The sequence below is a fragment of the Caretta caretta genome, chromosome 8 (genome assembly GCF_965140235.1).
Source record: "Caretta caretta isolate rCarCar2 chromosome 8, rCarCar1.hap1, whole genome shotgun sequence".
NCBI classification, from domain to species: domain Eukaryota; kingdom Metazoa; phylum Chordata; order Testudines; family Cheloniidae; genus Caretta; species Caretta caretta.
In genome coordinates, this window is record NC_134213.1 from 31,082,590 (window position 1) to 31,106,730 (window position 24,141).

The 24,141-nt window shown below is 39.9% G+C and overlaps 1 protein-coding gene across 2 annotated transcripts in view; it reads left to right on the forward strand.

Moving 5' to 3' along the window:
• Window positions 1-24,141, forward strand: part of DOCK2 (dedicator of cytokinesis 2) — a 488,728-nt gene that overhangs the window by 191,095 nt on the left and 273,492 nt on the right. For both annotated transcript variants that reach the window (XM_048861500.2, XM_075131370.1), the window contains exon 27: window positions 17,547-17,642. In XM_048861500.2, coding sequence (XP_048717457.1) covers window positions 17,547-17,642 — 96 coding nt within the window. The remainder of the gene's footprint in view (window positions 1-17,546; window positions 17,643-24,141) is intronic.

The following is a 24,141-nucleotide window of genomic DNA, read 5'->3' on the forward strand; positions in this document are numbered from 1 at the left end:
GGAATTCAGTAGCAACATTAGCATGTGACGTGCCCTCTGGAAACTTCATATGTGCCAGCCTAACTGGGAAGTCTGCCAAACAACCAGATGCTAGTGTTGGAAAGATACCTACCCCAGCATGGAATCTGGCACTTTAATTGCTCATCATAGAAACTGGATGAGTGTTGCAATGTGTTTAGGTAAGTGACATTAAGTACAAAGATATTGTTTGTAATTTAATAAAATGTGAATATATTATATAGTTTTAACTTCTTTAAGCCCTAAGAGGGTTATGATATTGTTTTACAAAAAGAAAAGGAGTACTTGTGGCACCTTAGAGACTAACCAATTTATTTGAGCATGAGCTTTCGTGAGCTACAGCTCACTTCATCAGTACTCCTTTTCTTTTTGCGAATACAGACTAACACGGCTGTTCCTCTGAAACCTGATATTGTTTTAGTGTTGGTTTGTTGTTTTATTACTAAACATCACATTTGAGATAAAAAGAAAAGGAGTACTTGTGGCACTTTAGAGACTAACCAATTTATTTGAGCACAACACCATCCTGGCCACTATGGATGTAGAAGCCCTCTACACCAACATTCCACACAAAGATGGACTACAAGCTGTCAAGAACACTATCCCCGATAATGTCACGGCTAACCTGGTGGCTGAACTTTGCGACTTTGTCCTTCCCATAACTATTTTACATTTGGGGACAATGTATACCTTCAAATCAGCGGCACTGCTATGGGTACCCGCATGGCCCCACAGTATGCCAACATTTTTATGGCTGATTTAGAACAACGCTTCCTCAGCTCTCATCCCCTAACGCCCCTACTCTACTTGCGCTATATTGATGACATTTTCATCACCTGGACCCATGGAAAAGAAGCTCTTGAGGAATTCCACCATGATTTCAACAATTTCCATCCCACCATCAATCTCAGCCTGGTCCAGTCCACACAAGAGATCCACTTCCTGGACACTACAGTGCTAATAAACGATGGTCACATAAACACCACCCTGTACTGGAAACCCACTGATCGCTATTCCTACCTACATGCCTCCAGCTTTCACCCTGACCACACCACACGATCCATTGTCTACAGCCATGCTCTGCGATACAACCGCATTCGCTCCAACCCCTCAAACAGAGACAAACACCTGCAAAATCTTTATCAAGCATTCTTACAACTACAATACCCACTTGCGGAAGTGAAGAAACAGATTGATAGAGCAGAAGAGTTCCCAGAAGTCACCTACTACAGGACAGGCCTAACAAAGAAAATAACAGAACGCCACTAGCCGTCTCCTTCAGCCCCCAACTAAAACCCCTCCAACGCATTATCAAGGATCTACAACCTATCCTGAAGGACGACCCAACACTCTCACAAATCTTGGGAGACAGGCCAATCCTTGCCTACAGACAGCCCCCCAACCTGAAGCAAATACTCACCAGCAACCACATACCACACAAGAGAACCACTAACCCAGAAACCTATCCTTGCAACAAAGACCGTTGCCAACTGTGCCCACATCTATTCAGGGGACACCATCACAGAGCCTAATAATATCAGCCACACTATCAGAGGCTCGTTCACCTGCGCATCTACCAATGTGATATATGCCATCATGTGCCAGCAATGCCCCTCTGCATGTACATTGGTCAGACTGGACAGTCTCTACGTAAAAGAATAAATGGACACAAATCAGATGTCAAGAATTATAACATTCATAAACCAGTCGGAGAACACTTCAGTCTCTCTGGTCATGCGATTACAGACGTGAAAGTTGCGATATTACAACAGAAAAACTTAAAATCCAGACTCCAGCGAGAGACTGCTGAATTGGAATTAATTTGCAAATTGGATACAATTAATTTAGGCTTGAATAGAGACTGGGAGTGGCTAAGTCATTGTGCAAGGTAACCTATTTCCCCTTGTTTTTTCCTACCCCCCCCCCCGACGTTCTTGTTAAACCCTGGATTTGTGCTGGAAATGTCCCGCCTTGATTATCATACACATTGCAAGGAGAGTGATCACTTTACATAAGCTATTACCAGCAGGAGAGTGGGGTGGGCGGAGAGAAAACCTTTTGTAGTGATAAACACCCATTTTTTCATGATTTGTGTGTATAAAAACAAACATCTTCTGTATTTTCCACAGTATGCATCCGATGAAGTGAGCTGTAGCACACGAAAGCTTATGCTCAAATAAATTGGTTAGTCTCTAAGGTGCCACAAGTACTCCTTTTCTTTTTGCGAAAACAGACTAACACGGCTGCTACTCTGAAACCTGACATTTGAGATAAGTAATTTAAAGAAAAATAGCAAAGTGCAACAAAGGAAAAATGTAAGGATCGAAGGAAAGGAATGTGCATGAACATACATCCTCCATGAGGCAGCAGCTATAGAATGTTTTAGCAAGATGAGAACTGTTTGGTTACATTGTTAACCTCTAATAATATGTACATAAATACACAAAAACACAATCATTAACTACTACTATGTCTCTAAATTTTGTATGTGGGTCAATTAGCCTGAAAGTTCTTAACCCTTTTTGGCCTCGTATCACACCTTGAAACCCTAAGAATAGAACATTCAGATATCCTTAGCATTGGCCTAACTCTGCTCTCATTGAGGTTGGTGGTAAAAGTTCTATTGACTTAACTGGGAGCAGTTAGGCCAACGTGTCATGCTTTTGGAAATCCTAGCCCTGGATTCCTGAAACGACAGAATCAGGATTGCGCAAATAATTTTTAGAATCTTCTCTTTAATTTAAAAATGGTTCTTCATGTGTATTATAAGTGAAAATAGCAAAAAGACAGGAATGGCACTATTTTAATTAAATCTCACATTGAATGAGTTTTGTAGTATGAGGCCTTTGATAATCTGTGAACTTCAGTTGTAGGACAAAGTCGTATGCCATGTGTTCATGGCTATGATAAAGATTCACAGAATTGTGTTATATAATTATTTTAAAAATCACTGACAAGTTGTATGACACTTTCAAAAGATGACTTGCTTCTACTCTAGTCTGTAGTGTTCCATTATTCAATATAATCTATAAGAAGTCTGTTGACCCAAGACTCTGTGGCCTATTTAAACAACAATTAGATGTAACAATCATAACTTATTATGAACGATCATCTTCAACTATAATCTATGCATAAGATTTCCAGGCATTTTAACTCCATGTTAATTTTGAAGCATTTGCATTGTTCCTCTAAGATGATTAGAGATGAAAGAAATTGTCAAGGCTGATTCCTCACTCTGGCACTTTGAGTGCAGAAGGTGGGGGCCTGCAAGGATTCTAAAAATTATTACTGGCTACTCCAGGCTGGTATTAAACTCCAAAGGTTACAGCTTTTCTCTGACCTTGGATGGATAGATGCTGCCACAACCCAAGTGCGAAAAAACCCCAACCCCTTTGAGAACACAGGAAGAAGCAGTTGGGAATTCCTTCCTGTGGGGTACCTTCAAGCCCCTTCACCCCCTCCCTACCCCCCCGGGAAGAGCTGAGGAAGAAAACAAAGGAAATCAGCTGCTGCCACCAGCTAATTAAACAACGTGCACAAACCTCTTAGGACACAAAAAAACCTAATCCTGTTATTAAAAAAGGTAAATTTTATTAAAACAAAAATAAAGAAAATGCATCTGGAACATAGGCTATTGCTAGATTTAAAAAGAGCAAATATAAGAATTAAGTGTCAAGAATGGTTTTCTTGAGGTCCAGCTTAATGGTTGCAAGCAAAACAAAAGCATTTGGGGGTTAGCCCAGAGTTGTCCACAAGCTTTACAGAAATAAGAGGTAAACCTAATCGCGTCTTTCTAGACCATTTCTGACCAACTTACATATCTGGTGTTTCAAATTGAGTAGTTTTAGGTATGATCTGGTGATTTTCATACCTGGTTCATAGCTTTTTACAGCATAGCTTCAGCCCTGTTTTGCTCTGTCCCCTCTCTCCGGAGAACAGACAGACAGGGAAAGATTTTTTTTCCCAATTTTGAAAAGTTATAGCCCTCCCATTGTCTCTTTTGATCAGGACTCCGTTCCCTTTACTTATGCATACGTCAGACTTTTCAATTTATAGAAAAAGCAAGTAGAGAACAGCTACCAAGAGGGATTCTTTAGCTAACTGGCTGACTGGGTGCCCACAAAAGGGAGCTACTCCCCCTCTCATTTATCACAGAAATTAAGTAATTCTACATTTTTTTACAAAACCCAGTTGTTCAACTCAAACACTAATAGATTTGTTTGCAAACACTCAGAAAATTCATTCAGTACTCAGAATAAGTATTGCAAATTCATGAAGGATATGCTGTATTTTCATAGACAACAAACACGGTTTAAGTGCAAAATGGAACTCCTTAACTATGGAGTCATAACCAGCCCCTCCTTAATAAGCAATCTCTTATTGTGTGTTGTTATAGATCGTATCAATGATGCTGCAGACCATACTGAAATGTAATAATGGGAGGAGACTGGATTGTGAGGACATTTTGTTCAGCTCCCTTCTTTAGGAAAGGAAGCATGAGGGAGAAACAAGGAACGCATTGATAGTGTCAATTAGTGGCTAACTCTTTTGGCCAGTGATTGATTTTTTTTCAAGGAGTAGAATATACTCCAAGTCTTTTCCCTTATAGTTTTTATAAAATCATTAAGTGTCAGTTCACTATTAGTATATCTACAACTATGATAAAATGTCTCACTATTTCTTCTTTCTGGGTCTCAGCTCTACTTAATTCAGTTTAAAATGTCCTTTTTCAATACATGCCTTGTTGTGGCTGGCCAATTCCTCTGTTTTCAAGTGCTTCCAAACACATTGTTTGAAAATAAACAAAATCAAACCACATTCCCAAAACTAATTGTAAATCCTACTGGTTAGAGAGAAACAAAATCCTTTGATGAAGTATTTGCCTCACACGGTTCTAAGAAAAGAGAGCCAATAATTGTAAAGTCCTGTAATTTAATGGACTGAAGGTAAGAGTCTTTCAAGGAAAGCATTTCCAAGTGCAGTAAAATAAAGTATGCCTTTCCACACCAAAAAAAAAAAAAAAAAAGCAGCTGCCCTAAGGTTTCAGCATGCAAAGATCTAGAGAAAGTTTAGGTTTTTTTCAAAGATATTATAGGAAGTTTCTATGCATATCACATCGTGATCATCAGTTTTATAGTATTTCAGTTTTTTCAGACTTCCACCGGAAAGTAAATTTATGAAGCATTATAAAAATTCACCCAAGAAGAAATGAAGATGTAAAAACGTGGATGGCACAGTAAATACAATAACAAGCTAAAAATAAAATATTTCATAGATTGAAAATCCTTTTGAGAACTGACAAAATAATTCCTTACATTTTTCTGGAATAAGCACGAGACAAATTACTACAAAGCAATTTCAGCCTATAAATATGGATGAACAGGGAGGCATGTTACTGACACGTAAGTCAATAATACTGCTGCTTTTGGAACAACTGTGGTTTTGTTAAAGAGAAGTGTGATGGTGGCATTTTTCGATTAGGATTAGTGCCCCATGATAGATAAATAATTAAAATAATGCAATAGATGAAATCAGATTATTAAAATGTAGAGTTAGGAGGTGTCTGAAAAAGTGTGGTATAACATCCTCACCTACGAAGGAGACCTACGCCTAGAAAGACTATCAAAGGAATACAAAAAGTGTAAGACATTAAAGAAGAAACTGCAGTAGAAATGTTGGTAATACTATTATTAAAAAAAAAAGTCTGCTACTGAGTATCAGAGGCAATGACAGCAGTGAAATTGATTACAGGAGGGGGGAGCTCATGCACCGTAGACCTAAATGTTCCCATATTTCCTTGGCCATTTGAAGCAATGTGAATACATCAGTATTCTAGAGCTCTCAATATTTAATGCTGCAATTTTTCCACATAAAAGTAGTGAAGTTCAAGAGTGAAGTTTTTCAAGCCTAAAAAGCCTGCCTTTTTTTTTTCAAAATTATAGTGGTAATCAATACATTGGAGAGAACTATGATTAATATAAACATCTTGAATTCTAACAGGGGACAAAGCGTAAAACACCTCGTACAGCACGGCACATAAAAATTCCATTTGAATTGTCAGTTTTGAACTCCACACTCTGTAATTTCATGACAAGAATTCTAACCAGGAGACTACTTAGAAGTGCTGCAATTCCAGCAGCAACACAGGGTGTGTCTTCTCTGGGTGAAAACAAAACAGTCTCTGCAGATTTTATGAAGTAACATTGAACACTCTAAGAAATTAACAGGTATTATCCAGGTCTGATACGGGTGCTTATGCGGCCAATGCTCTTAAAAGGTAGTAATTTTGCACACCTTCACTGGAATGTAAAAAAAGCTGCTCAGCAATCAAAGAACTCGGAGATGACCTTTCCAGCTGCTGGGTGTGAGGTGTTGTTCCATAGTCAAGTAATAACACACACTGGTGGATAGGCAAAGTGTGTTGATGAAAACTAGAGTTTGGAAGATCCTTAAGAGTCTGTATTGTGAGTTATTTATTTTATTTAATTTAACTTATGCTCTGGGTGAATGTTAGATGCCTTAGTTCTATGGTCATTTTACTTTTCAGCTGATATAAATGAGAATTGCAAGGAATAGGGGATTTTTCAGTTTTCCATTTTTTTTAACTCCAAGTTGCCTCCACGATCCTTTACTAATGCACACTTTAGAATCTTGACATAGCAGCACATCTTACCATGGAAAATTATATGTCACAGTGTACTAAGTCACAGTGTACAAGGATAACTACTTTTTTTCTTCGAGTAGATACACACTACTATTAAAACAAAAAACAGTGCTAAATCTTCACACTCTCCCTTTGTACAGCAATATCAAATGTTGTGTGCTTCAAAGCAAGACCTATGCGGCTAAGGGTGAATAATTGAATTTGGGCATCAATGAGCAGGCAGAAGATGTTGGAGTACATTCAGAGAAGGAAAATACCTACAGCAGGGGTTCTCAAACTTCATTGCACTGTGATCCCCTTCTGACAACAAAAATTACAATACAACCCCAGGAAGGGGGACCAGAGTCTGAGCCTGCTGGAGCCCTGTTGCCCCAGGTGGGGAGGCCAAAGCTGAAGCCTGAGCCCCACCACCCTAGGCAGGGGCCAAAGCCCACGGGCTTCAGCTCCCTGCCCAGGACTGATGCCCTCGGGCTTTGGCCCTGGGTGGTGGGGTTTGGGCTTTGGTCCCGGGCCCCAGCAAGTTTAATGCCAGCCCTGGCGACCCCATTAAAACGCGTCGCGACCCAGATTTTGAGAACCGCTGATCTACAGAAAGGATTGAAAAAGATGATCACACTTGGCTATAAATACAACAGTGTACATCAGGAGCATGATCTGGAGGTATATGAAAAATTTGCCATGAAGATAGATTATCAAAAGCTAATGATCTCCTGGAATGTAGATATGACATTAAAATAGTGCTAGTAATTATGAAAAGTGTTGAAGTAAAAGAAATAAATAGGATGCTTTCCATTGAAACAAAGGAGCGGCTGAAAACAGTAGCATCTGTAGCTGTCAGATGTTTTCATTACAATGCTGAAAAACAGATCTCTGCATATATTCTCAGTACTATTGTAATCTCCATGTATGTTGCTTAGAGCTAGCCACATTTATCAAGAGCAGAACAGCACCGGCTACATTCTGTGTGTGACAATAAGAGCAACTCTTTTAAATTTTCTAATAAATGTATGTATTGAGTTTTTGATTTATAATATAAAAAGCTTATAACAATTATTTAAATAATTGTACTTCAGGTCTGGAGCAAAACCATTATTCTCACTTTAGTACAATTTACTTTTGTCATTTAGACATATTTAGCACAATTTCAATATTATGTAATAAGTTTTCTTTCAGATATGCATACAGTGTATACATTTTCTGCTGTACTTCCATATCACAGGAAGTGTCATGCTATGAAGTCATTATCAGTCATTGTAGAACATGTGATGCACTTAAATAGTAGTTCCACATCAAAAAAACCCACATTAAGAGAACATTATTAAAGTTTCAGAGGCAAGCCCCAAAAGTTAGTAAATGCCAAAATTAAGGTTGCCTGTACAACCTTAATTTAGCCCCCTTGTGCATATCTATTATGATAGTATTTAGTAGAATTGCCAATGGTACCTTATTTCTTCATCTCTGTACAACGAGATTGGGAGTTGCTGAGTGCTGCAAAAAAGCAGCAAGAAATATCCTGGCGAATGTAGGCTTAGTATTATTTTATTTTTATTTTATTGTATTTATTATTGATGATATCAGGAGGAGTAGTGGAGTGGGGTGCTAAGAAAACTGTCCCTTATTTTTGGCAACCCTAGTCTTTGCTTCCAGGATTGCATACTGTTTTTCCAACAGGACCTCTGCCTCCTTTAGTGTACAGGATAGACCTGCTCTGGGATGAATCCGGGTCTGTAGTGAAGGAAGCTGTTGTCTCTATTACCCCTGACTCATTTGTTGCTGAAATTGGATGGTGTGTATTTGGCAGGGGATTGCAGGATGAAAAAGAATGGTCTCATGATTAAGGCAGTTGAATGCTGGCCTGGAGTACTGGATTCTATTCCTGCTTCTGCCACAGAGTTTGTATGTGATGCTAGGTTAGTTAGTGAAACCAGACTTTTAACAGGAGTCGCCAGTTGTATGTTCCACAGTTTCTGGGTGCCTGTGTTGAGACCCTGGGGTCTGGTTTTCAGAAGTGCTAAGCACAGTTGAAGCTGAAGTCCATGTGTGCTGTGATCATATAAAGTGCTATATATTGCTAAATATCTGAAAAATCGGTACCAGGCATCTCAAATTGGGCACTTAATCTTAGTGACTACCTATGAACTTATTCTCTCTGTGCGTCAGTTCCTCACCTATAAAAAGGGGATAATAATATCATCTCATCTCACAGGGGTGTTGTGAAAATATATTCATTCATGTTTGGAAGCGCTCACTATTGTATCTGATGAGAGCCATAGAACAGCCCATGAGGAAGTTGTTTGTTCCTTCTGCAGAGCAGGGTTTGAATACTGTGGCCACACAGGGAACAATGAGAATAAATCAATATTGAATAGCTGCTCATTTGGTGAGCCACCATCTGGAGGCCGGGGGCCCTGTGGAAGAAATAGTATGTAGCCAAGCAATTACAGACTGTATCATACTGCATATGCATAAGGGGGGGGGGGTGATTAAGGTTCCACAGGCAACCTAAGTTCTGACATTTCCTAACTTGTAAGGGTTTGACTTTGCAAACTTTTCCACCATATATGAGTGTATGCTGACTGAATACAGGCCATTGCAAAATTCTACACTCCACTCCGCTGCCATGTTTCAAACTTAATTTCCAGCATTTCTGGTTTTGGATGTTATTGAAGTGGAGATACATAACCATACTGTAACAAATGGATGGATAGTGGGTCGTGGTAGTGGATAATGGTAGGTGAAATTTGTCAGATGAATAGTTGATTCACCCAAAAATGCAGTTTTGGTCGACCCGAGTCTGTTCATGGATTTGTCATGAATTTGTTGAATAGTTTTGGGAGTTAGAGGAGGACTCCCATATAATTTTTAGCCCAGTGATTGAGAGGGACTTGTGCCAGAATATCCCATAGCCTCCCACCTCCAGGATCAGTGCTCTATCTGACATTTTAAAAGTTAGAAGAGAGTCTGCCACCGCCCAGAAAAGTCCATTTTGAGTCTGTTTGTTAAAACCAAAATGGATGTCTTTTTGTTCACTGAAATTTTTTGCAATTTTCAGATTCACTTTGGGTTGAACTGATTCTCTCTCCCTGTTCCCCAAACTGCCAGAGGACTGAAAAATCAGTCGTTTGTCCAGCTCATGTAGTGGATAAACATCTACCACTACTAAATTGAGACCACTAATCCCATTGCATTCATCATGAGGATTGACACATACTCAAACTAGAAGAGAGCTTGTCTTCCAAAGTGCAAAATCCCATGGTAGTCAAAGCAAATACTTCTCGAATAGCTCACTTACTCAGAAATGGTTGTCCAGGCTGTTCAGCAACTACTTACAACAATTATATTTATAGATGTCAAGATCAATTTGTGAACAGACGGGTAAATTTGCATTAATTTTATACCCAATGAATAACTTATCCAGGCCTAATAAAATAAGTGGGAATATAAGTAATTAATTATATTCTAATAGTAACTCGATAATGGGGGAACTGTGTGCATGGATGTTGGAGGCCTAGCAGCATGTTCGATAATTTGAACTCTTAGAGGGATAGACTGAGTCCATAAATCATGTTTAGTTGCATATAGAAACTAGAGGTATTGATTTAATAAATATAATGAAATATTTGGGAGGATAACTTCCATTCTAGCAATATGCCTCAGGTGCTGAAAGAATGGGCAAATTCAGTAACTGGAAGGGCATGACCATCAGACGATAGTTAAGAATCTGTGATGCATCCTAAGGTTCTGAAATTTATTAGCATAGGGAAGAAGAGTACTTGGTGTATTAATCTTGGGGTAGTAAAAACAACTCAGTGCATCCTATTAATCCAATAAAAAAACTATTCCATTTTATTAGAGTTGTGTTTCAAACAGTTCATTACTTTTTAGGCTTCTAAAACAAGCCAAAATGGTAACAGTAGAAAAAAACAAAGACAGCTATTTATAATTTGTGTTTTGTGATGGGGCAAGGGCAGATGGCTATAGTAAAGTAGTGAGGAACAGGTATGTTAGCCCCAGGCTAAACAAATCCCTGGTACCATGGTAACCAAATGGCGGTTGCTCCAGGTTAATCAAGACAGCTGGGGCCAATTAAGATCCTTCTAGAAAGCAGTGGAGATAGGTTGATTGGGACACCTGAAGCCAATCGAGGGCTGGCTGGAACTAGTTAAAAGCCTCCCAGTTAGTCAGTGAGGCACGCGTGTCAGGAGCTGTAGGAGGAAGCTGTGCTGTTGGCTTTTTATAAATGAAGAGCATTATAAATATTGGAGTTGATAAGCCAACAATTGGAGTACACGTCCGGGAACTCTGCTTTTGTAGAGGTGGCGGGGATATTGAACAAGGGACATGTAGTTAAGAACATAAGAATGTCCGTTCTGGATCAGACCAATGGTCCAGCTAGTCCAGTATCCTCTCTTCAGACAGTGGCCAATGCCAGATGCTTCAGAGGGAATGAACAGAACAGGGCAATTTCTTGACTGATTTATCCCTTGCAATCCACTCCCAGCTTCTGGCAGTCAGAGGCTAGGGGCAGTCAGAGCATGGGGTTGCATCCATGACCATCTTAGCTAATACCCGTTGATGGACCTATCCTACATGAATTCATCTAATTCTTTTTTGAACCCTGTTATAGTTTTGGCCTTCACAACATCCCCTGGCCACAAAATGCACAGTTGATCTATGAAATTTGTTAAGAATTTCTTCTTTATGTTTATGTTAAACCTGCAGCCCATTAATGTCATTGGGTAACCTCTGGTTCCTGTGTTATGTGATGGGATAAATAACACTTCCTTATTCACTTTCTCTACACCATTCATGATTTTATAGACTTTTATCATATCTTCCATCAGTGGTCTTTTTCCAAGTTGAAAAGTCCCAATCATTTTAGTCTCTCCTTGTATGGAAGCTGTTCCATACCCCTAATCATTGTTGTTGCCCTCCTCTGTACCTTTTCCATTTCTAATTTAACTTTATTGAGATGGGGCGACCAGAACTGCACGCAGCATTCAAGATGTGGGCATGCCATGGATTTATATACTGGCAGTCAGATATTTTCTCTTATTTTTATCCCTTACCTAGTAGTTCCTAACATTCTGTTCCCTTTTTGACTGCTGCTGCACACTGAGCAGATGTTTTCAGAGAACTATCTATGATGACTCCAAGATCTTCAAATGGTGACACCTAATTTGGATCCCATCATTTTGTATGTATAGTTAATTTAGTATCATCTGCAAATTTTTCCACTTCACTGTTTACCCCATTTTCCAGGTAACTTTTGAATTTGTTGAACAGTACTGGTCCCAGTACAGATCCCTGTGGAGAGGGGAGCAGAGCTGCTATTTACCTCTCTTCACTGTGAAAACTGACCCTTTATTCCTACCCCTTTTTTCCTGTCTTTTAACCAGTTAGTGGTCCATGAGAGGATCTTCCCTCTTATCTCATTATTGCTTACTTTGCTTAAGAGTCTTTGGTAATGGATCTTGTCAAAGGCTTTCTGAAAGTCCAAGTAAACTATATCCACTGGATCACCCTTGTCCACATGTTTCAGAGTAGCAGCCGTGTTAGTTTGTATTCGCAAAAAGAAAAGGAGTACTTGTGGCACCTTAGAGACTAACAAATCCACATGTTTGTTGACCTTCTCAAAGAATTCTAATAGACTGGTGAGGCATGATTTCCCTTTACAAAAGCCATATTGACTCTTTTCCAGCATATCCTATTAATCTATGTGTCTGATAATTCTGTTCTTTACTATAGTTTCAACCAATTTTCATGATACTCAAGTTAGGATTACTGGCCTGTAGTTGCCAGGATTGCCTCTGGCAGTTTTTAAAGAATAGTTGTCACATTAGCTATCCTCCAGTCATCTGGTACAGAATCTAATGTATGTGATAGGTTACATACCACAGTCAGTAGTTCTGCAATTTCATATTTGAGTTCTTTTGGAATTCTTGGGTGAATAAGCATCTGGTCCTGGTGACTTATTACTGTTTAATATATCAATTTGTTCCAAAACCTCCTCTATTGACCCCTCAATCTGGGGCAGTCCTTCAGATGTATCACCTATAAAGAATGGATCAGGGGTGGGAATCTTTCTCATCCTCTGCAGTGAGGATCAATGCAAATAATTCATTTAGATTCTCTGCACTGGCCTTATCTTCCTTGAATGCTCCTTTGGCACTTTGATCGTCTAATGACCCCACTGATGGTTTGGCAGGCTTCCTGCTTCTGAGATACTTAAATTAATTTTTTTTTGCTCTTAGTTTGAGTCTTTTACTAGTTACTCTTCAAATTATTTTTTGGCCCGACTAATTATACTTTTACACTTGACTTGCCAGATTTGATGCTCCTTTCTATTTTCTTCAATAGGATTTGACTTCCAGTTTTGAAAGGATGCCCCTTGCCTCTAACCACTTCTTTTACTTTGTTGTTTAGCCGTCATGACGCTTTTTTGGTCATTATACCCCAAATGAAAAAAAATAGTCAACTTTTAATTTGAGCCTCTATCATGGTGTTCCTAAAAAGTTGCTGTGCAGCTTGCAGACATTTCTCTTTTGTGACTGTTTCTTTTAATTTTCATTTAGCTAGCTTCCTCATTTTTGTGTACTCAGCTATTCAGCAATATTCACTTCTTGGACCAGATCCTGTGCTCCACTCAGGACTAAATGAAGAATTGCCTCTTCTCTTGGCTGTGTTCCAGGACAAGCTGTTCCAAGAAGCAGTCATTAATAGTGTCTAGAAACTTTATCTTTGCATCCCGTTCTGAGGTGACATGTACCAAGTTTGTATGGGGATAGTTGAAATCCCCCATTATTTGAGTTTTCTATTTTTCTAGCTTCTCTAATCTCCCAGAGCATTTCATAGTCACCATCATCATCCTGGTCAGGCAGTGTAATTCCTATTGTTATATCCTTATTATTCAAGCATGAAATTTATATCCATAACAATTCTATGGTACAGTTTGATTCATTTCAAATTTTTACTCTGTTTGACTCTGATTTCTTTCACATATCTTTCCCCTGCCAGCATGACCTACTTTGTCATTCCAATATATTTAGTACCCTGAAATTACTATGTCCCATTGTTCTTATTCAACCAAGTTTCTGTGATGCTTATTATATTAATATCCTCATTTAATACCAGGCACTCAAGTTCACTCATCTTAGTGTTTAGACTTCTGGCATTAGTATACACTTTAAAATTTTTTTAGCTATCTGCCTTGTGCGATGTAATTGAATAGGACTCTTTTTCATTGGACTGTTTCTCTTCAGTTCCTACCTGTACTTTATTAACTTCTATCCTGTCCTATTTACTAGGATTAGAGAATCCCCTTTAATAGATTCTCCACTAAGGGAAGTCCAAGCCATATGCTCCTCTGTACCTGTTGGCTTTCTTCTAGCCCTTAGTTTAAAAACTCCTCTGACATTTTTAATTTTATATGCCAGCAGTCTTGTTCCATTTTGATTTAGATGGAGCCTATCCTTCCCGGATAGGCTCCTCCTTTCCCAAGAAATTCCCCACTTCTTAATAAATCTAAACCCCTTCTGCCTACAGCATTGTCTAATGCACTCAGTGAGACCCTGCAGTTCTGCCGATCTAACTGACCCTGCTTGTGGAACTGGAAGTATTTCAGAGAATGCTACCATCGAGGTACTGGACTTCAATTTCTTACTAGCAGCCTAAATTTGGCCTCTAGGACCTTTCTCCTAACTTTCTATAGTTCATTGGTACCTATATGTATCACGAACACCTATATGTATCACGAACACTTGTCTAGATGTCTCGAGATCCGCAACCTTCGCACCCAGTAGGCAATTCACCATGTCGTTCTTCTAGTCATCACAAACCCAATTATCTATATTTCTAATGATCGAATCTCACAGGGATTCCCTCCCCTGGAGAGAGAGCCTCAGCGTGAGATGATACCATTACGTCATCTAGAAGGAGGGTCCTAATTATGGCATTGTTTCCCTCCACTCCACTTGGTTGTTCTCCTTCCCCAAGACTTTCATCCTCCTCGATAGCACAGAGACTGTCAGACTGGGGGTGGACCACTCTACTGTGTGTGGGAAAGTCTCATCTATGTACCCCTCCATCTCCCTTATCTCCTCTAGTTCAGCCATTCTGGTCTCCAGAGCGCATATTCTCTCTGAGGGCCATGAACTCCTTGCTGTGAATGCACACACATGCCACCTGCCCACAAGGCAGGTAATCCTCATGTTGCATTCAGTGCAATAAACTGGATAGCCCCCACTCTGCTGCTGGACTTCTGCCTGCATTCTTTTTATTCCTGCAGCTTTTTTTCTTGGGTGTTCTTTGTTTTGGGTTGTTGTTTTTTTTTGGGGGGGGGGGGGGCGGGGGAGGTTGTTTATTGGCCTATCTGGCTCTCAGATTCCCCCTCTAAAGTCCTGTGCAAAACAGCACTGTTAGCTGCTCCTGTTCATGAGCTCCTCTGGTAGCTTAGGAGTTAGCTGTTTAAACCCTTGTTTTCCCTGAATAGCCTCATTAAGAAGCTCTCAGCCTTGCCTAAAAGGCTGCTAGGCTCAGCATATTTCGTTCCCTGCCCCCCCAGACAAACAGACCCCACTATATACTTTAGTAAAGCAGCAAGCACACAACCAACCAACCAACTCACCCCAAGGTCACATAGTCATTCCTCCTTCACCTGGAGAAATTATCTTGCAAAACTCCCGTTATCTGCTCCTGTGCACAGTCATTCAATAGTTTGGTGACTGGCTTAAAAATGCTTAAGGTTTGTTTTTCCTGTAGTAAATATTGCCACAGAGTCACAGGGTCTAGTTTATTCCCCAGCCTGTAACCGATCTCCTGGGAGTGACCCTTTTAGTATGCTGCGTCCCAAGGACCCACACAGTTCCAAAGGGGCAGGCCCGTGGCCTCTACAACTCTGAGACTGGGCCTTCGGCACCAGCAATCCTTGTCTGTCTGAGTGACTCCTTGCAGTGAATTCTGCCAAGCCAGAGTCCTGTAGGAGGCTTATATTGTGCCCTGTCAGGGTGCAATATTCTGAGTGAATATTTACAGAAACACAAGCAGGCTTTTCAAAACAATATAGCCATTTATTAGTCACCTGGAGTACCGAGGTTAGGTTCGCATAGAGAGGCAGAAGTTAAGACATGGGCCACCCTGGTGAAATCAGTGCCATGATGAGCCAGCCCAGCTTTGATGATGGACTCCACCTTTGGCTCCCTCTCTTGTCCCTTTATTCATCCAGTCAGAGTTCCTGAGTCCCTCCAAAAGGGCTTCCTTTCTTTTCAATCACCTTTACACCTGGTTCTCCAGCTCAAGTCACAAGTCCCATCTACTGGGGTTTCCTGCTGTTAGGTATGGATTGTTCAGTCAGTGGGGCATCTTTGTCATGCTGTTGATTCAGACTGTTTTTTTAACAACTCTTCATTTCACAAGACTGCAAGGTGACTCAAAGGCAAACACCTCCTGTCTCCTGTACTGTTCCAGTAACAGTGTTAATCCTTTTGCACCCACTGGGTGGCAATGCAATGTACGGCGGGAAACTGAGGCATGCTAGGTTCCATAAAATATATTAAAGAAAATTCCCATTGTGTCAAAAAATGAACTGAGGAATAACACTGTAGCAGCAAAATAATTATAGTACAGCAGGATATTATGAGTTTGTAAAGTATAAAATGCCACAACATATATATTCAGTTAGTATTCAGGGACTAATAACTCAGAAAAATCAGTGAAATTAACATCAGAATCATATTGCCCTAAACTTTGTGATGAAAAGATGTTGAATTGTTTGGAAAGGAAAATGTTTTAAAGTTTTGGAAAACGTTTGTTTGAGAACTTGCTCAATTGTATTACATGCTGACTTATTTTATTACAGGGTTATAAATCCTATACAAATAGGTTTTGTGATAACAATTCAGACAAACTTATTAGCTGTTGCTTTGATTTGACATGTATTTCAGAAACAAAAACTTGTAAATGTCACTTGAGACTACTGCCAACCATCTTCAGTTTGTAAAATTCCAATGATTATCGTAACAGATGTGAAGCTATGGAACACCGTATACAGTATGACCGAAGAACTGCAGACTGACAACTCTGTTAAATGAAAAATAGGTCTGGCTTATGTACTTGGGAACTTCTTTACAAAAATCTGAAAAATCTGCTTATGTGGTCTGCTGGCAGGTGAAGCCAGTTGTACTGTGTTGAGTGAAACACTTAAGATTTCATCCCTGATTTATGAGAGAGTTATGTTAAAACTCGAAGCTTTGCTAGAGACACGACAAAAAGTCTCTTGGTTAACTAGCAGAGTAGGCTTAGTGAGGGATACGTGCAATAGCTTCCATATTATAGTTTTTATAAAACTGTGTTTGTCAGCATAATGCCTAAGTGTCTTATGAAGAAGGATTACCACCACAGTGTGTGGTGGTCAGGTTGTGAGATGCAAATCTGGAAACAAAGGTATTTTCCTTCACTGTACAATTATTCCTTAATCCTAAAACTTTTTTTTAAAAGTTTGAGCTGCAGGCAAACTTGGTGGCTATTAGCATTTGTAGCTTCTTGTGCCACAGTTCAGTTTTCTCCTGTATGGTCTCTGTTGCTTGGACATTATGATTGTCTGATAACTAACCACGTTGACTGGAACTAATGTGAGAATAGGGATAGGTGATGGCAAGAGAAGGATCATACTCTGCTTGCCTTACTGAAATGAGCATTCCTATTGAAATGAGTGGGATTGCTGACTAGGGCAAGCAAGACTGGTCCATTACTTCACTCAAGGATGTCATTCAACTATTGAAAGTATCAGTAGTTTACTAACCTAATTCTTTCTTCTGCTTTAAAAATATTGAGTTCATGTCAATATTGGCTTCATATTATTTTACAGGAGTCCACTTATCATCACATTCAAGAACTAATGGTACAACTACTACGCACTGTGAACAGGACTGTTATTTCAATGGGGCGAGATGACACCTTGATAGTGAGTAGTATTTTTAAATGATTTGTTTTAAAATGTCTTCAGCATGCCTTAAAGATGGATTTTCATGCCAACCCATTTTATTCCATTTTTTCTACTAATGCTGTATCTGCAATATTCTTTCTTGGTGGTCTTTTGGCAAACTGGTTTTCAGGTTTCAAATACAGTGGCTAAATCATGTTCACCCTCTTAACACAAATGGGCCTGTTAAAGATGGGGTGAGCACAACCCTGAATATTGCTAGCAGGATTTGGGCCTTAGCCACTCTCCTGTTTATATGTTAATCCCTTCTGTGTTGAAGTGAGTTATTGAATACTTGTGTTTTAAGGGAGAGTCTACCTCACAGAAAGCAGTGTTTCTGTTGATTTAAAATTAAAGTACCTGCTTAAAGTTGGTTGTCTGAATAGCTTATAAAATGATTTTACCTGCAGCCCCTTCAACGTTTCTTCTGATGAGTTTCAGAGATCTCTTGCTTTGCAGAGCATTAGGACATTATCCTTCTTATCAGAAAGGAGACTGAGAGGTGACTTGGCTACAAAGTATAAATACCTTCACAGGAAGGAAACACTGGGTACTAAAGGGCTCTTTAGTCTAGTGGAGAAGGGCCAAGAAAAACCAGTGGTTGGAAACTGAACCCAGGCAAATTCAAATTAGTAACTAGGCACAATTCTTTAACAGTGAGGGTGATTAATCATAGAAACAAACTAGGAAGGGAAGCGATGGATTCTTTGACTCTTGATGTCTTCAAATCAAGACTGGGTGCTTTCTGGAAAATACACTTCAGTCAAAAACAAGTTATTAGGCTTAATACAGGGTTAACTGAGTGCAATGTAATGGTCTGTGATATACAGAAAGTCAGACTTGATGATCTAAAAGTTTCTTTTGGTCTTAAACTCTGTGAATCTATGGAACTAGCTGCTTTTTCTGGCTCCATGTCTGGAAGGAAGATGAAAAATCCATCTTTTGTCAATGGCTCTTTACAGTGGGGGAACATCAATCTCTTTTCCCAGTCTTGTGAACGCTGCATGCAAGAGGCCATAGTCACTGGGGATGCTAACCCCAAAGCAGGAGATGGACAGCTCCATGGCCTGGGAATGCTGTGGGGGCAGAGCCAATGGTTTTAGGGTTACTTCTGCTGATCTATGATTTAATTTAGGGGCAGATTCGGCGGTGCTTTCTGCGTTTACTCTTGTGAATAGTCCCATTGAGTTGAAGTACTACTTGAAGGGACTAAAAGTTGCAAAATCTGGCCCTGCATTTGTATGTTTTTTGTTAGGCTGGGAAAGTGGCTGGATGGGTCACAAACTTTGTTGAGACTGATGGGTGTGAATGCACCCTTCATTAATTTAGCTGTAAAGATGAATTAATCACAAGCCTCCACCTAAGACAAAAGGGGTATTAGACTAGGTTTAGACTAGGGTTGCCAGTGTAAGTGGGGGGATGGTCGTGCTATTGTGGGGAACTTTCCTGGCTTATACGCTACCCTGGTGAAATGGGCTACCGAAAGGATCTGAGTCCTCGCTCCCACTTCCTTTACCCAGAGGCCTGCCTGACCTCAAGGGCTCCCCTTTCATATCCTGTGTGGCAGAGTCCTCGTAACCATGACAAGGCTGGGGGTCGAGCCCCCAGAAATCCTGCATCCAGCTCTGTGGCTCCCATTGGCCGGGAACTGTTGCCAGTGTGCGGAGCCCCCTGGTCCCTCCACCTAGGAGTCAGAGGGACAAGTCGCCACTTCCTGGGAGCTGCCTGAGGTAAGTGCTGCCTGGAGCCTGCACCTCTCACCCCCTTCTGCACCCCAACCCTCTGCCCCAGTCCAGAACCCCTCCCGCACCCTGAACCCCTCATTTCTGGCCCCATCCCGGAGCCCGCACTCCCAGCCCAGAGCTTGTACCTTCTCTCACATCCCAACCCCCTGCCTCAACCTGGAGCCCCCCTCCCACATGCTGAACCCTTTGGCCCCACCCTCCAGCCCAGAGCCTCCTCCTGCACCCCAAATCCCTTATCCCCAGCTGGAGCCCTTCGCCCTCCCAAACCCCTGCCCTAGCTAGGGTTGCCAAACCCTCCAGGATTGGCCTGGAGTCTCCAGGAATTAAAGATTGTCATGTGATGAAATCTCCAGGAATACAAAATTGGCAACCCTAGCCCCAGCCTGGTGAAAATGAGTGAATGAGATGGGGGAGAGCAAGCGACTGAGGGGGGTGGGGATGGAGTGAACAGGGAGTGGGGCCTCAGGGCAGAGGTGGGGAAGAGGGTGGGGCAAGGGTGTTCAATTTTTTTTTTTTGTGATTAGAAAGTTGGCAACCCTGTTTTGGAGGAGGTGCTTTTGCTGAGTATTGTATGGGTAAGAGTGTGTGTGAGGGAGGGCAGAACACACAGAACCAGAGAGCAAGACAGCTTGAAGGAACAACTGAACGCATGGTGTATGGCTCTGGAAGAAGCCTGGGGAGAGGTTTTTGGGTGGGATGCAGGCTGAAATAGTGCTCTTGGTGTTGTAAGCAAATGAAGCTACTTTGAGACACAGGACATTGTGTGTTCTTTGTTGATAAACAAAACTGCATCAAAGAAATACCTGATTACCACCTATTTCTCCCCCTAACTAGAACAACCTGCTAACCCTGAAGTTTTGGGTAGCTGCTAGGGTCAAAAGGGGTAACACTATATCATGTATCTTAGATTAATCGCCAGCATTATAAATTCTTACGCTCTTCTGTAAAGTATCTGCATACCACTTACGTAAAGGTGTCCCAAACATAAAAACATATGACGCTTGTCCTCCCAAGGCAGCAGTGGGTCCTTTTTGTTTCCAGGTGAAATTCAAGGTGTTGCTTTTGATTTGTAAAGCTGAATGGTTTGGATCCAAGCTGTAAGAGAGAGTTATTAGCACTACAGGCAGTGTAGGTACAGTGGGAGTCCCTTAGTCCCAGAAATCATTTCTCCAATGATCCATCAGAGTCCAAATCTTTTACTTTTCAGCACACTATGTAAGTCAAATCTGTGCAGTCAGTTCTTTGTGTGTATGAGAGTGAGAGAGAGATACAGTAAGGAAGAAGTCAGAAGTGGTTTTAGATGGAGATCTAATGAATCTGAAAATCAAGTTCGGTTGCACATTGTTGGAAGGTTACTTGTACATGCATGCAGAGGCCCTGGTTTTGAGCACAGTATATATGTGTGTGTGTGTGTATATATGTGTGTGTGTATATATATATATTTATGTATATAATCTGTAGATGAATATTGCTGAATTGGTTTTGAGTATGGTGAATAATCAAAAACTAAATCTAAATCACAAAGACAAGCTAAATTGCAGCAGACCTATTAGGATGAGTACTACATCATGAATACAGGGTTTGTTGCAGTCAGTTGAAAAGGCATGTGGATAAGCAAATGCTTTTATTGTGATTTATGAGTAAGCCTAGCATCCCATTGTATTCAGCAGGTACATGCCTTTCAGATGCACATGAATATTTTGCTTTAATATAGCCTCTATCGAAACAACATCCCACATATGAAATGTGGAGCCTCTTAACAGAACTGACCTCTGTGACCACTAAAGAAGAATCTCTGTTTTCATTTAAAACAAAATAAAAACACCTTCCTCCCACCAAATCCCCAAAGTAAAAACAAACAAACCACCTAGACTTTGTCCTTGAAAAGATAGCATAGAAAATGTGAAGTGGTGCAAACTGCTCACTAGAGTCGACAGGGATGGAACCACACTGCTTCCGCAATCCATCTAACTGCTATTAACCTAAATTAACTTGAAAGATTAGAACTGGCAAAAGAAACCAGGGCTTACAATGTAGAGATCACAGCTACTGTTTCTCTGGGCCGATGCATCAGAATTGTTTCAACGATTCTTGATGGAGCTAAACAATTTCTGAAACTTCTGGCTACTATAACTTTTAGAAGTGATCTGCATAAGTATACAGTGTGACTTTCTACAGAATGCGTAGATAATCTGAGGTCTACTGTAAACACTATGGTGCTTGGGACTCTAGAAATGTAGGATGCTGTGGGATGGCTGAAGCCATTTTTAGTTAGTGTTTTCTGTAAAAAAAAAAAAAAAAAAATTAGCTTTGATGTTGCGTTGCAGCTGTCATTTGGATAGTTGTAAGTTTCTGATTTAATTAAAGTTTCCTTCCTTTTGGGGAAAGCAGAAAAAAAGTAACCTCAAATAACTTATGAAATTCTTTAACAAGGGATAAAATCCACCATCTCATCTAAATTACTGCTGTTCTATGTAACGTGCTACAACTATGGTACTTGAAATGATGCCTGATACGAACTGCTATGACAGTTACTATAACAATGTCAATTTAGCCTAAATCTAGTAAACCTAAACTAAAAAATTAATTAGAAGTACATTTGACTCAGTTTCCCTCTGCTGCTTTTTGGATTTAATATAGTTAACTTTTTTTAAAGAGTTTGTTTACAGTGTGAAAGAATGGTACAAATAAGAGAAATTGACTATACAGGGGAAACATGCAGTGATTCTAGCAAGGAACGCCATTGCACAGAGGGAGCAAATGGGAAAAGCCATTTTCTTTTTCACTAATCTCTTTCAATTACACTAATTAAGCACTACTTGTAAACACAGCAAGTTAAAACATTTCAGACAGAAGCCTGAGTAAGCCAAAGGTATCCCTTTAGATTTTGATCTCAACTGAAACTTTGGAGGGAAAAAAAGACGAGTAGACAAGTTTACACATTTTATTTAAAAATTTAACGAATGCAATAAAAAAAATCTGATGAAAGTAAATGCTTCCCTGCAGTGTTTGAAACAGCTACATTGCAGCACAAAGAAACCAACTGTGAAACAAACTATAAATGAACTGAAAGTGACTTTATTCTCTTATGTGCATTTTTCTCAGCTTGGTCACTGAAAATCAAAGGGGGGGTGGAAGGGTGATGAGAAAATTGGATCTGAATTTTGTTTTGGTATAACAAAGCTGTCACTAGTATCATTACTAAGAACATTAGTTTACTTGCATGATATAATTTTAGGTGAACAGCGTCGCTTTAATTTTGTTGTCATGGAGGGCCGCTCCAATGCCCTAATACCAAGTGTAGTGTGGATACTTCCACCTGGGGAGGCCCTGTGTAACAAGTGTTGTGCCTAAGTGTGTGCTGAGTTATTGTGACACTAATATTGCTAGTATTATGGAACTAGGAAGACACCATTTTAATTGACTAATTTTACCCAGATAATCCTAGTGTCGTGATGAACCAAATGAAAGTCAGTCATCACAGCAATAATTGATGAGAATATAAAAAGTTTAAATGCCTCCCTTGTCCTTGTGTTCAGAGAATGTAAATTCTTTAAAAAAAAAAGTCAGAACAAGTAAAAAGCTTGTCAGAAACTACTTGACAAGAAATTGTCACATGAAATTCAATGGGAGATTTTAAAAGGGAACATATTTTTTTAAAAGAAAATATTCAATGCTGTTAATTAAAAGAAGAGATTTAGTTATATCACATGTTGGGAGATACTGTCAGTTATGTCCAAATGTCTTTGTTCTGTGAAAGAGAGACAATTACTAAAGTCTAACACTAAAGAAGATGAGTAAATCTTTAACACCCAGAGTTTAAAAAGTATTTAGGCATCACTGCATGAAGCATTGCAATACTTCACTGTATTGGGGTCTAAATCCCATCCACTGTCAATGGGATTAAGAGCCTAAATCTTTTTTGAATATGAGGTTTTTGACTCCTAAATCAGTGTGAGTGCAACAATTCCTAAATACCTTTTAAAAATCAGGGCCTACATCCTTCTTCTTTTTAAGGCAAAATTGTCAATGAGAGTGAGGGCCTCAGTCAGGAGTGTAGGATTTTGCCTAGAAATGTTTTGATGTAATTTAAATGAAAAAAAGTTTTAGATTTAAACATTGTCTACCTCTATGTGAACCGAAATGTGGCAGCATCAGGCTGGTGTCCCTCCAACAATGAAACATGGACCTAGAAATGGATCCAGGCTACTTTCACTATCCATGTTCAGATAAATTGAAAAAGTAAACCCCACAAATGTGGAAAATACAGATTTTTTAAAATGCCCTTTGGGTCAGTTCTATCCTAGGTTCAACTTGATTGGATGTAAATGGAGTTACAGCTAGGACTAATGTGTCCCTTTTGCTTTTAATGTAATGAGGGTGATAACTCGCTTCTAAGTGATTTTTTTCCTTGCAAAAATGAAATCTGCTTTCAAAGCATCTTCAGAGATCAAATAGCCTGCAGTATAAATGCATGGAGTATGAGTAAAAAGGGTCACTATTTAGATCAGGCATAGACTTCTTAAAATGATGTCTGGTTGCTTTTGTAGTCTGGCAGCTAGAATAAGGTGAGTCAGACATCACTTGCTGCAGATTTTGTCTTTTTTATTCCCGGTTGGTTGCTAGTCAATCTGTGTGACACTTCCATCCCTGCTGCCACCTGTAGTATTAGATATACATAGAGCCACATACCATGAACAGTATCTGTGGGGGGACATGCAGGTGAGAAGCTCCTT